The sequence below is a fragment of the Pipistrellus hanaki genome, assembly GCF_964339955.1.
Source record: "Pipistrellus hanaki genome assembly, chromosome: 6".
Lineage (NCBI taxonomy): Eukaryota > Metazoa > Chordata > Mammalia > Chiroptera > Vespertilionidae > Pipistrellus > Pipistrellus hanaki.
The window spans coordinates 45,009,627-45,022,207 of NC_140508.1; the positions used below are offsets into that span (position 1 = coordinate 45,009,627).

The following is a 12,581-nucleotide window of genomic DNA, read 5'->3' on the forward strand; positions in this document are numbered from 1 at the left end:
AATGGCAGCTTTAGGGGACCATCTCTGTTACCTCATCCTAGACACGCACTGCTGAAAGTTGTATTTGTCATCATGAAGCTTCCCTGGCAAAGTTGTTAAAAATTGGGTCACGGAGAGTCACGTTATGGACCTGAGACCCTCAAACTTTAATAAAGAGCTAAGCGGTATACAGGGTCACCGCCTCCTCCCCTCTAGTTTCAGAGTAAAGGTCTTTAACCGGCAAATCGTCTGAAACTTCGACTCATTATTTAAATGGCACAAACCCAACTGATCCAAAGCCGAGGGACTTTGTCTTCTCCCTTTGCCATCAGCAAAGCAAGTGACGGGAACTGGCCCTTCTCCCTCAGCATCTGCCTCTCCGGCGTGGGCATTCTGACCTAGTGAGTCACACCGAGATTCTCCCCCCAGTTATTTTTTACCTTCTTAAGTGTAAAGCAGTGTCTCCTGGGGCCCTGTGATTGCTGGGCTGATGGAGAGGAATGTAAGGCGTGGGTGTTATTTTGACCAGACCTGCCTGTGTCTGCTCAGGACTGGCTTGTTTCAGAAAGCCCTCTCCTGTGGCTACAGAAGCGTCCCCAAGCTGCTGTGAGAGGTGTTGTGACAGGCTAGATCCAGTGTGAACGAGGTCCCTCTTGTCCCTCCTGTTTCTGCCCTACCCCGGCCACTGCCCTGGTTTCTGATGAGAGATAGATACTGGCCGCTCATCAGAGAGAGACCAGCCCTTCCCTGGGGCACACACAGCGCTCTCCCTGGGGCCTCCAGGCAGGCAGGAGGCCCAGGGAAGTTGCCACGTGGGTGGGCTCCGTGCTAACGTCTGCTTGGAAACCCCCTTCTTTTAGGACGGCAAGGTGAACGGAGTGACCGAGTCCACGCGCATCCTGGGCTACACCTTCCTACACCCCAGCGTAGTGCCGCGCCCCCACGTGCAGTCCGTGGCCCTGACGCCCCAGGACGAGTTCTTCATCCTGGGCAGCAAGGGGCTGTGGGACAGCCTGTCCATCGAGGAGGCCGTGGGGGCCGTGCGCAACGTGCCCGACGCCCTGGCCGCCGCCAAGAAGCTGTGCACCCTGGCCCAGAGCTACGGCTGCCGCGACAGCCTCAGCGCCGTGGTGGTGCAGCTCAGCGTCACCGAGGACAGCTTCTGCTGCTGCGACCTGGGCGCGGGCGGCGCCGGCCCGCCGCCCAGCCCGGGCATCTTCCCGCCCTCCGTCAGCATGGTGATCAAGGACCGGCCGTCGGACGGGCTGGGCGTGCCGTCGTCCAGCAGCGGCATGGCCTCCGAGATCAGCAGTGAGCTGTCCACCTCGGAGATGAGCAGCGAGGTGGGCTCCACGGCCTCGGACGAGCCCCCGCCCGGGGCCCTGAGCGAGAGCGGCCCCGCCTACTCCAGCGAGCAGCGCTGCCTGCTGCACCCCGCCTGCCTGTCCAGCGCCTTCCAGCGCCAGCTGTCCAGCGCCACCTTCTCCAGCGCCTTCTCCGACAACGGCCTGGACAGCGACGACGAGGAGCCCATCGAGGGCGTCTTCAGCAACGGCAGCCGCGTGGAGGTGGAGGTGGACATCCACTGCGGCCGCGCCAAGGACCGGGAGAAGCAGCAGCACCTGCTGCACGTTCCGGCCGAGGCCAGCGACGAGGGCATCGTCATCAGCGCCAACGAGGACGAGCCTGGGCTGCCCAGGAAGACGGACTTCGCTAGTGTGGGCACCATCGGGCGCCGACGGGCTAACGGCTCCGTGGCGCCCCAGGAAAGGAGCCACAATGTGATAGAAGTGGCCACGGAAGCGCCGCTCCGCAAGCCCGGAGGCTACTTTGCGGCCCCGGCGCAGCCCGATCCCGAGGATCAGTTTATCATACCGCCCGAGCTGGAGGAGGAGGTCAAGGAGATCATGAAGCACCACCAGCAGCAGCAGCCGCCCGCACAGCTCCCCCTGCAGCCGCCGCCGCGGCAGTGCCCGGCCGACCCGCTGCCGGACTACTGCGACACGCCGCTATGACCCGCCGGCGGCGCCGCTTAATAAACTAACCGGGAAAGACGGAGTTGCCAGAGTCTCCCAGGCTCGCATTAAACCAGGGGTTTACTCCACGCCCTTCTCCCAGACTCTCTCCCAACCTGTCTTTGCAGCTAGTCTGTAGGTTCTTCTTGTTGGTGATTTTTAAAATAATTACCACTTTTTCTTCTAGTGATGCTTTACCAATATGATTTAAATTTGTTAACTTCTTTTCCTAACATATCAGATGTATAAAAACAAAAGAACAAAAGGTTTAATATATTACAGAGAAAGCAGTTAATGATAATGTAATATTTTTTAAAATGGCTTTGTATTGTTTTGTTTGTTTGGAAGGCAGGGCAGGTTGCCAGTGCTTAATGGTTTAATAATATTGTAATTCTGGGGGGAAAGGCCTTTTTTTTTTTTTTTTTTGTCTTGAAAATGATAGACATTTGTAGAATATGGAGACTAACTCCTAGGAGTTGCTTTACTCTGTCAGGTGACTTAAGTCACTGGGATTCACTAATTTTCTCTGAGAGAACAGTTGATTGAGAAATTTCTATTGTAAATAGCTCCGTGTTGTATAGTGATGCTTCAGATGTTTTGTAGTTTTGGCATAAGGACACAGTCTAAACAACTGACTTTCCCTCCCTCCCCTTCTGAGGAGCCTTCCCGCCCACACCCACCTCCTAACCCACACTAGTTCATTCAGTGATGAGGCTGAGCAACGAAGAGCAATGCCATTCAAATAAGGTGCCTCTTAGGCCACTGGGAAGGAACCTGCACCCAAGGGGCCTCTGAGCCCTTTCCTGTCCTCTCCTGCCTACCCAGCCTCTTGACTTTTGCAGACACTTTCTAATTGTGTTCCTTTCTGCTGCCACAATCAGCATGATTGTAGAGTCCATTTACATACCAACAGTTACATTAAAGCCGAATGCACAGATGAACATGTCATAATTTTTGTTATAATAAATGCAAAATTTACAAGTATTGCACTCATCTGCTTTTGTCTCAGCATCCAGATGTATCTTGCAGACAGTCATAATAGCTTGGATTTGGAGTTACCAGATATTTCTGCCTTTGGGGTTTTGTTTGTTTGTTTTTTTTCGAAGGGAAAAAATACCCAACGGGATATGGACCTTATGACTAATAATTGAAATAATTGATCTTGCAGCCCTTCTATTTGTTGTTATTATGAAGGGTAGGTGTTATAAAGGAAGTAGATCGAGGTTGCAAAGAGGAGATCCTTGGAAAACTTTTCTCACAAAGCCACACCCATTTTTGATTCTTTGAGGGGCTCTTAAGCATAGGAACAGCTTAATGTACCTTTATTTGAATAGTGAAAATCAGAAGCTGGTGGGCTCGCTCTCCAGCACTAGGACAAATCACCTCAGTGCAGTGGAGTCCAATGGGAAATCCAGTATTCCTAGCTGGCCACTGGCCCCATTTACAGACTGTAGCCCTTGACCCTGCACCCTGAGGACCACGTGTTGGAGATGCTGTTGGTCTTCTCTGTCTCACATGAGCCAGCTTCCCAGAGGACTGTTTCCTCTCCTCCTTCTTCAGATCTGCCCTTACGTGGAACCTGGATAGTTTAGTAACAGGACAATTAGTATTTCTCAACTTGTGGCCTTGGTGGTGGGCTGTCTGTATCTTTGCTTGGTAGTCATATCTGTGACCTGGCCTCATCTTGGTAATGTCCATACTTTATTACATGTCAGGCTACATGCATGCCATGCTTTTTGAAAACTGCTAAGGCCACGAAAGAAGCTAATTTCATCCCAGTAAGGGACAGTGATCAATGCACTAGACTGTAAAGGGTTCAAGCTCAGGGTGAGCTCTCTGCTCTACACTAACAGCAAAACTGTCTTAAGCCGGCCTTCACCTGCACCTTGCCTTCCTCAGTCTTTGCCCTGTTCCAGGTAGATGGGAGCAGGCTTGGGAGGCGCTGAGGTTCATACCAGTGAAGACCCAGGCTGGTCTCGGAGGTCCACAGTTCTTAAACCTCCTTTGGCTGGGTTCATTGCTGCCTTAGGGGACCCAGACCATTGTGGATTTCTCTGCAGCTCCCTTCCAGAGGGGTCAGCATTTGCTGCCCTGAGTGTGCTCAACTGAGGCAGCAGCAAATGAGACCAGCAGGTGGAGGCCTCCCTCATTTCTCACCTTCTGTGGCTGACATGGGAGACGGCACAGCTTGGTGCTGGTGTTTTCCACAGCCCACCAGTCCAGTCGGTGCTTGCTTCTGTTTATTGTATCATTAAGTCTCAGTAAGCACACCTACATGTAAGGTACTGTGGAGGTAAAGGACAAAACTTTGCCCTTTGGAGCTTGGAGTAAATAGGCATGTGGATGAAAAGATAACAGGGGCATGTTCAGTGGCCAAAGAGGCAGAGCCCTGCTAATAGTCTCCTTGCTCTTGCCTGGGAACCTCCCAGGCATTTTCTGACAAAGAATTTCTTTTCACTTCTTATCACGGTGGCATCTGATAATATATGTCAACTGTGATGTGCTTACTATTTAAAGGTCCCCAAAGCCAAGGGATCTCCGGAGTGAACATGAGCCAGGGCGTCCCCACCTGCTGGGAGAGGGGAAGGAAGAGGTTGGAGCAGAAGCTTCTGGAAGCTCTGAGAAGGTTTGCAGCCGTGCTAGTAGACTCAGCCCCCAATGGAAGACCCTAGAAGTTGTTTGGTGTCACATCAACCACGTGTAACCTCAGAATAGTGACTCTGAAGAGGGCACTAGGATCAGACTGGGAGCCAGGACTCCCAACCTGTCTGAGGTCCACCGTGCTTCAAGCCCCTGGTTTCTCTCCATTGCTTTTGTCACAGCACCACCTGCTGGTGAGGTTAGGCTGTGGGTGGAAATGGCGTTAATGCAGCCTTAATACTTCCTTCTTCAATCTCTAGGCTTCCAGAAGAAACATTTATGTTACTTTCCTAGACACATGAAAGCAAATCCAGCACTATTAAAGAGATAGAAAATACTAATTAAACTATTGTTTTTGCACCTGTGTAAGTCTGCTTTGTAAGGCGGGACAATGGATGCGCACTGTTTTCCCATGGGAAATTGACATGCAGACATGAGAAGAGGTGTAACCAGCGTCATAGCATTGACCTGGGAGTCAGTACCCCCAACATTCATCCAATTTCCCATGCCCCATGATGGAAAATCCATAATGTGCTGGCATTGCCCAGTGAACATTTCCCATTTGGTCGTGTGACTACCATGTAGACACTCATAGGAGGCATTGTGAATTATCCCCAACCATCAGGAGATAGAATCCTTATGAAGTGTGGAGGTTGTGGTATCTACCATACCTACCTCCCCAGTGATAAACCAGGTCATGCCTTTGAGGTCATTTGTGGATAGCAAAGCCTTAAGTGGCTTTGTTGTAAATGAAGCATTAAGGATGGCTAGAAAGAAAATAATTGGAAACACAACAAAAGTACCTTTTTAAATTAAAAACTCTTAGAGAAATAGCTACTGAATTGTTATGACATAAATGGTAGAGAAAATAGGTTTTTCTCATTTCTTGTCATTGAGTTTCATTTTTTAAAAATTCAGCCCCCCCAATACTCTGGTTTCTCTTCAGATCGCATAAATCTTTCACCTTTTAAAAATTCGGCCCCAACATAGCTTTTGTGCAAATGAACCTCTGTAAACTTTGTTCTGTTTCGCTATTGTCATTCATTTGAAAGATGACTTTAAAGTTTTTTTTATTCCCCACTACCAAATTTGCAACCAAGGCCTTAATTTGGAAAGCCCATTGCCTGATTACTAAATGAAAGATCTGAAGGTGACGGGGAGGGGAAGAACCCTACATAATGTCCCCGGTCTTCTAGAAAACTAAGGTTGAATTCTTGACAGGAGATGGGCAATGGATCCCCGAGACTGCCTTCTGTCTTCTGGGCTGTGTCATAAAGTAGGAAACAATGCCGTTCCCCTGACCTGAATTGAAGTGCCCGAAACAAGCACTGCTTTTGTTGGGCTCCGGTTCATTTTATTCCGGACTAGAAACACAATGTTCTATCCTGTTCAAAGGGGGAACAGCAGAACACTTGGAGAATTTTCTCCCATCTGCTTATGACTACAACTCCTCTCTTTCTCTAAAGATGTGGCAGTAAAATGTTTCAAACCGAAAATTCAAGTACTTTCTATGCATTATGATTTCTTAGGTCTTATTCCAATGGACTTGTACTTTCCCCTAATTACTAATCTTATCTATTGAAAGAACATTGAAATAGCAACTAAGGTAAATTTTCCAAATGTTGCACCTCCAGATGTTGACTTATCTTGAGCTCACTTGGAGGTCATTTGCTTTTCTGAGTCTAAGAAAACTGTTCCACAATTAGTATGTGGAGGTTCTTAAATCAGTAGAAATTGCCCTGCAAGCCAGGGAGAGATCATGCACAAAAAAATATTTTGTTTTATGATCTATAATACATTTTAAGAACTACTTAAATATTCCCTTTCCTAGAACATGTCAGTGGGTTAAAAAGAGCTCATTGGAATGTGTGTCCCGTTCCTGCCTCCCTAAGCACAACCAGCCATACATTTTCCTCAGGAGTGTTAACACTGAAACCACTGTCTCTCACAGGTTTTTTTCCTAGAAACTTTATTAGGCATGTATTACAATGCTGCCTGCATATCATTTGCATATGATTTTTATATCAACATTCTATGTCAACTCTACTCTTCAAACACTCTAGGATATTATTTGAATTGCATTGTATTGGGGTTTGTCCTATTCTTTCTCCATCACTCGAAGGGATGAGCTGGTGTGTGTTGGGAAAGAGGGCAACAGGCAGGAACGGTGAATCTACCAGTGTTACCAGAGCACTCTGCCTTTGCTGCCCCTTAATCTAGTCTGAGCATCAGAGAGTGGAAATGACGGAGAGGTCACCGAGTGCCTGCTTCTAGATGAATCCAAGCTGTGTCGCTCTGCTGAGTGGTTTTCTGTTTCTTCCTCCTGGAGCTCCAAAAATAGACACTCCTTGACTTCCTTCATAAACTGCCCAGCACCTGCATGAACAAGTTGGGTATCCACTCTGTGCAGAAGTGCTGGGGTGGGTGGAGTGCAGTGAGGTGAATAAAAAACCACAAGACAATCCACCACAGAGACGCATATAACTAAGAACGTAGTGGGCTGGGAGAGGGCTCAGGGCGTAGACTTGCACCCAGTCTGAGATGGCCAATGGGCCAACCCCAAGTTCAGAATTCTCTTAACTCCCAGCCCTGCTTGTGGTCATTGAGAGACAGTGTTGTGTGAAGTTCTTCCTGTCACCCAGTGGCCTTCGCACTTGTCTATGACTTCCTGAGGGACAACACTGGCTTCCCACCTCCTATGTTGACCACTCCCCTCTGCCTCCTGAACACCTCCCTCCCAGGACTCCTGCAAGCATATGTCACCAAGTCCTGTCAGTTCTGCTTCCTAAACCTTCCTAATGGAGGAGAGAGACAATGAATAAGCATTTTTTTAAATGAACATGATTATTTCAGAAAATAGAAGGAGGGTTATGGGATCCAGAGTGATATTTAAAAAGACAGACCCTAGAGGAAGAAAATCTCAAGCAGAGGACCTGCAAGAGCACAGCCCCCCCCCCCCCCAAGGGAGGGGACATCTCTCCTCTTGCCCCTGGTTCTGAACCAATGAGGAAATAAAAGATTAGCAGAAAGGGCCGAAAGGTCACCTTTATTACTTAAAGCTCACAGTGGAGGATGGTAAGTGGGCTTCCACTTATTGAACCCCATCATCAGCCAAACTCGCCCTGCAGCGAGCGTCTGAGGTAGACCTCCTTGCTCTGGAGCAGAGAGGACTTCCTGGAGGTGCAGCTGAAAACGGGTTTCTGAGAGAAAGAGGAGGTGCAAGGCTATGCAAGTGTATCCTTTCTCTCCCAGGAGGGGTTCCAGGGGCAGATCCACAGCTGGAAGGAGGGTCCTCCCGCTGCAAGCTTGGACAGCTCAGGGAGGTCTGTGTGGTAAGAGCTCAGTGACCCCCAACAAGAGGGTGTGACACAATGCCACAGATGTAAACCAAGGCCAGCTGGCACAGGCTGGGGCAAGGCAGGTGCTTACTAAAAGGTTTTTCATGTTTCCTCTCCCCTTTGAGTTCCCTACAGGGGTTTTCTCTGCCAGGAGGACTCTTCTCAGCAAATGAAATGGACGTGTCCTGATGGAATGAATTTCCATGAACACCTGCTGCAGGGACCCCAGGGGAAGGTGAGTGGACAAACTGGCGCCACCACACAGAGCCTCACGTGGAGGCCCATACTGACCCCTGCTGACCGAGGAGGAGTGGAGAACGCTGTGGTCTTCTGGGGTTCTGTGTTCAGCTCATAGGACACACCACAGGAGCCATAGGGTGTGGAAGCAGAACATCAGACTTCCCTTTACTTTTGTCTGCATTCTGAAAGTTCTAAGAGTTAGCATTTATACAAGCACTGCTTTAAGTGAGTGTCAGGCGCAGCCCTGAATGCTTACCTCTAGCACTGAGCCCCTGAATGCACAGCTCTGTGACATCTGTGTCCTGTTCATTCATTTGGAAGGTGAGGGGGTGGGGGGGATGATTGTAATCATACAATAAATGCACCATAAATATCTACCCAACAATGTATGCAAACAGCAATCCAGCCCGATTTCAAATATTTGGAAACCCTGTCTCCGTAAGTCCTCTCACACTTGTCAAACTTTGTGTCCAGTTTTTTATACCGGGTGTATGACTGTGACAGAGGTTGGAGGAATTGTCTGTACCTGAGTTAGGACTGGCTAGGTGACTTTTGAGCAGCAGATGGACTCCTGTGTTTAATGTATAGGTAGTCACTCTTCCCCAAGCTCCTGAGACTCAGGACTGTCAGCAGGGGTGGGAAGTGGTTCTTACTGGGTAAGATTATCATTGACATCTTCCAAGAGACTAACCACGGATTGGCCATACCCTGCATCAGTCATTGTCAGCTCACCCTATGAGGTGTGTGCATCTTCCACTTCCTGACCTGGGCAAGGGGAAAAGGGTTTTTAAGACAGGACTGAAACAAAGGCTTCCTCAGGGAGTCTTTTGACAGGTGAATTCATTTCTTTATTTCCTTCTCCTCTTTCCATTTTGCAGTGGTTTTCCCAGCGAGATTATGACAAGAAATTTAAGCCAGCCATGTGCTAATTGATGTGAAGTTCTCTCTGACAGAGTAATAACTAGAGCTATTTGTTTTCAAATGTCTCATATTCAACAAAATATCATTTTCATCCCTGGAGTGATTAATAGGACATGTTTTAATTCAGTTATTGGCAGTGGCTGAAAGACAGCAAGGAGAACTATGGTGTCATATATCTGCAGAGATGACCTTCCCTCTGTGTGCAGATTACCTTCCCTCGCTGTTTGACTCCTGCTGTTGGAATGCCATACAACATGGGAACAGGTAGAAGACTGAGTCATTTCCAGTAGTTGTTTAGGTAGACTAAAAATTGGTCGCATATTCACAATTTCCTATGGCTCAACTTAATAAATGTAGTTATTTGGAGCTGTGAAAAATGTCCTATTAAGCTAGCCTACCTTGTGCTCCAGGATATGCTAATGACTGTGAATGACTTTGACTGTGGTTAGGCACTTCATGTATCTCTCTTTCAAATCATGTATGAGGCCTGGCAGGCAGGCTCAGTGGTTGAGCATCAACCTATGAACCAGGAGGTCACAGTTCGAATCCCAGTCAGGCCTGGATGTGATCTCAATCCTCAGTGTGAGGCATGCAGGAGGCAGCTGATCAATGATTCTTTGTCATCATTGGTATTTCTTTCTCTCCTTCTCTCTCTCCCTCTCCCTCTCCCTCTCTGAAATCAATAAAAAATATATACATTTTGAAAATTGGGAAAGGGCCCCAGAACAGGCCATAATTTCATGGACTCCATGATCAATGAATATCAAGTAAATGTGGGGGAGGAAGAGACTTTTTTCTACCTTCAAAGTGCCTTTGGCTGGTCTCATCATTACATCTGCAGGAGACTGACAAGAGATTATAGCCAAATTCAATTACATATGATGATAGCAGGTGTTTAGTAAATAAAAGTTTGCCCTGCCATAGAGTTAAGTCCAAAAAAGGTTATCTCTGATGATTCTTATTAAAGGTAAGACCCCTAATTCAAGTTCTTCTAGGTAGTTGTGTGGGGGTTGGCGGTGGTTTCTTTTTCTTTTTTTTTTTTTTCTTTTTTTTTAATATATTTTATTGATTTTTTTACAGAGAGGAAGGGAGAGAGATAGAGAGCTAGAAACGTCGATGAGAGAGGAACATCGACCAGGACCAGCTGCCTCTTGCACACCCCCTACCGGGGATGTGCCCGCAACCAACGTACATGCCCCTGACCGGAATCGAACCTGGGACCTTTCAGTCCGCAAACCAATGCTCTACCACTGAGCCAAACCGGTTTTGGCGGGGGGGGTGGGGGGGGTGGGGGGGTGGTTTCTTTTGATCCCACGAGGTCTCTGTTGCCTTTAACCCAAAATCATCTGCATAGCACAAGGTACATCTTGAGTGACTCATTCTGAACCTCCCCAGAAATTTCCAATAAGTGGAAAATGGGGTCCAGATAAGTAGCTGGTTTATGCTTTTACTGAATCTGTGCCGTTGTCTCCACAGCAGTCAGGCCCCGGGAGCTCGCTGCTTTCACGGGGCCAAAGACAAATTGGAACAGGCACCCGACAGGGGTTTTCTCTACCGGGAGGACTCTTCTCAGCAAATGAAATGGACGTGTCCTGATGGAATGAATTTCCATGAACACCTGCTGCAGGACCCCAGGGGAAGGTGAGTGGACAAACTGGCGCCACCACACAGAGCCTCACGTGGAGGCCCATACTGGCCCCTGCTGGCCGGGGAGGAGTGGAGAATACTGTGTTCTCCTGGGGTCCTGTGTTCAGCTCATAGGACACACCACAGGAGCCACAGGGTGTGGAAGTAGAACATCAGACTCCCCTTTACTTTTGTCTGCATTCTGAAAATTCTAAGAGTTAGCATTTATACATGCACTGCTTTAAGTGAGTGTCAGGCGCAGCCCTGAATGCTTACCTCTAGCACTGAGTCCCTTATCTTGACAATAGCATGGAGCTGAAACTTATCATCCTGATTCACACAAGGAAAAGCTGAGGCTCAGAGGGTTCCAATGATCAGCCCAAGGTCACTGCCAGGAGTGTCAGAGCAGGGATTTGAGCCCAGAAGGTGACTCCAGGTCCCTTATCACCCTTTATTAATCACTGTGTGATAAGAATCTTCACATGTGGAACATGGGTGTAATGCATTAATTCATGCACCACACACACACACACACACACACTGCAGATTCCAGCTTGGTTTTTCACTGAGGATAGAGGTTTGAGACCCTGGGACAGAGCCCTCCCTGAGAACAATGGTAGATCAATGCCAGCCCCCTGGCCCCCCCCCCCCACACACAGGTCCCTTGATCCCTAGGACTTAATGACCCTGGGTAGGTTCTAGCTCTCATGCTTCTAGCACAGCCCCATGGTAGTAGATAAATCCTCACTCAAACAGAGCTTGCTTGAGTTTAGGGTGAATTGGCATCTATCTAACTGCCTGTTTCACCAGCACAGGGTGCTGCAGGGATTGTCAGCACTTCAGAGAGCTTGGGACCTTTTCAATCTAGATGGATGCAATTTCCAAAATTGAGCTTAAAAGAAAAAAGGCTTTGGAATTTTGTGGCTGTTGTTTTGGCATCTATGTATCTAGTGCTGGTGACAGGATTGTGGTCTCACTGCCCCTATGAAGTCCAGGGACGGGGAGGTTCGCATGACCGCAGGTGTGCAGGGGGTGGCCTGTACTTGGGGAGGAGGTGGGTGTCACAAGCAGATGACAGCACCCTGCAGAGGCCTCATGGCTAGAGAGGAAAGGCCTGTTGCAGACCATGCAATTTGTGGGTAGGGAGCTGCTTTTTTTTATTTTTTTATAGAAGGCCTTAAATCCAACTCTGAGGTAAGGCTCCAGCACCAGCCATTTGGGGAATGGCCTGGAATGTTCCCTGACTTTCTATGGAGAGAACGAGAGATTGCAGCCAGACCTTCTGAGGTAGGGGACAGCTTTGCCAAAATGTTGAGACCCACTTTGGTTATTTCTCTTCTATAATCTTCTATAATCCTGAAAGATTAAACAATGCATTAAAATGGAGGTAAGAGGGAAGTATTCATCTTTAAGAGTGTGGGCCCATCCTTGTTTACACATTATTTTCTCATTTCAAGATTCTGACTTTTTAAAAATTTCTTTGGCTTTTTAATATTTTTTTATTTTTTAACCACAAGGAGACCTTACATTTATTTGTTAACAGAGGACTAGTGAGAGTAAGATTGAATTATTCTATGTAACACAGTTTTGTCGTATCTTGTAATATTAAATGTTAATACAACCTCCTCCCATGCTCCTCCCCGCTGCAATCACTGTTGTCCATGTCCATGAGTTCTCTTTTTTCCTTTTTTTGCTGAATCCCCCCACCAAAACCCCCACCAGAGCTGTCTGCCTTCTCTCTATGAATCTGTTTCTATTTTGCTTGGTAATTCAGTTTGTTCATTAAATTCCACATAGATCAATGGAACAGAATAGAGACCCC

The 12,581-nt window shown here is 47.9% G+C and overlaps 1 protein-coding gene across 1 annotated transcript in view; it reads left to right on the forward strand.

Moving 5' to 3' along the window:
• The window catches only part of PHLPP1 (PH domain and leucine rich repeat protein phosphatase 1), a 192,101-nt gene extending 189,123 nt beyond the window's left edge, over positions 1 to 2,978 (forward strand). The window contains exon 17 of the mRNA XM_084887683.1: positions 840 to 2,978. Within this exon, the coding sequence (XP_084743809.1) occupies positions 840 to 1,994 (1,155 nt within the window). The 3' untranslated portion in view covers positions 1,995 to 2,978. The remainder of the gene's footprint in view (positions 1 to 839) is intronic.
• Positions 2,979 to 12,581: the final 9,603 nt, after the last annotated feature.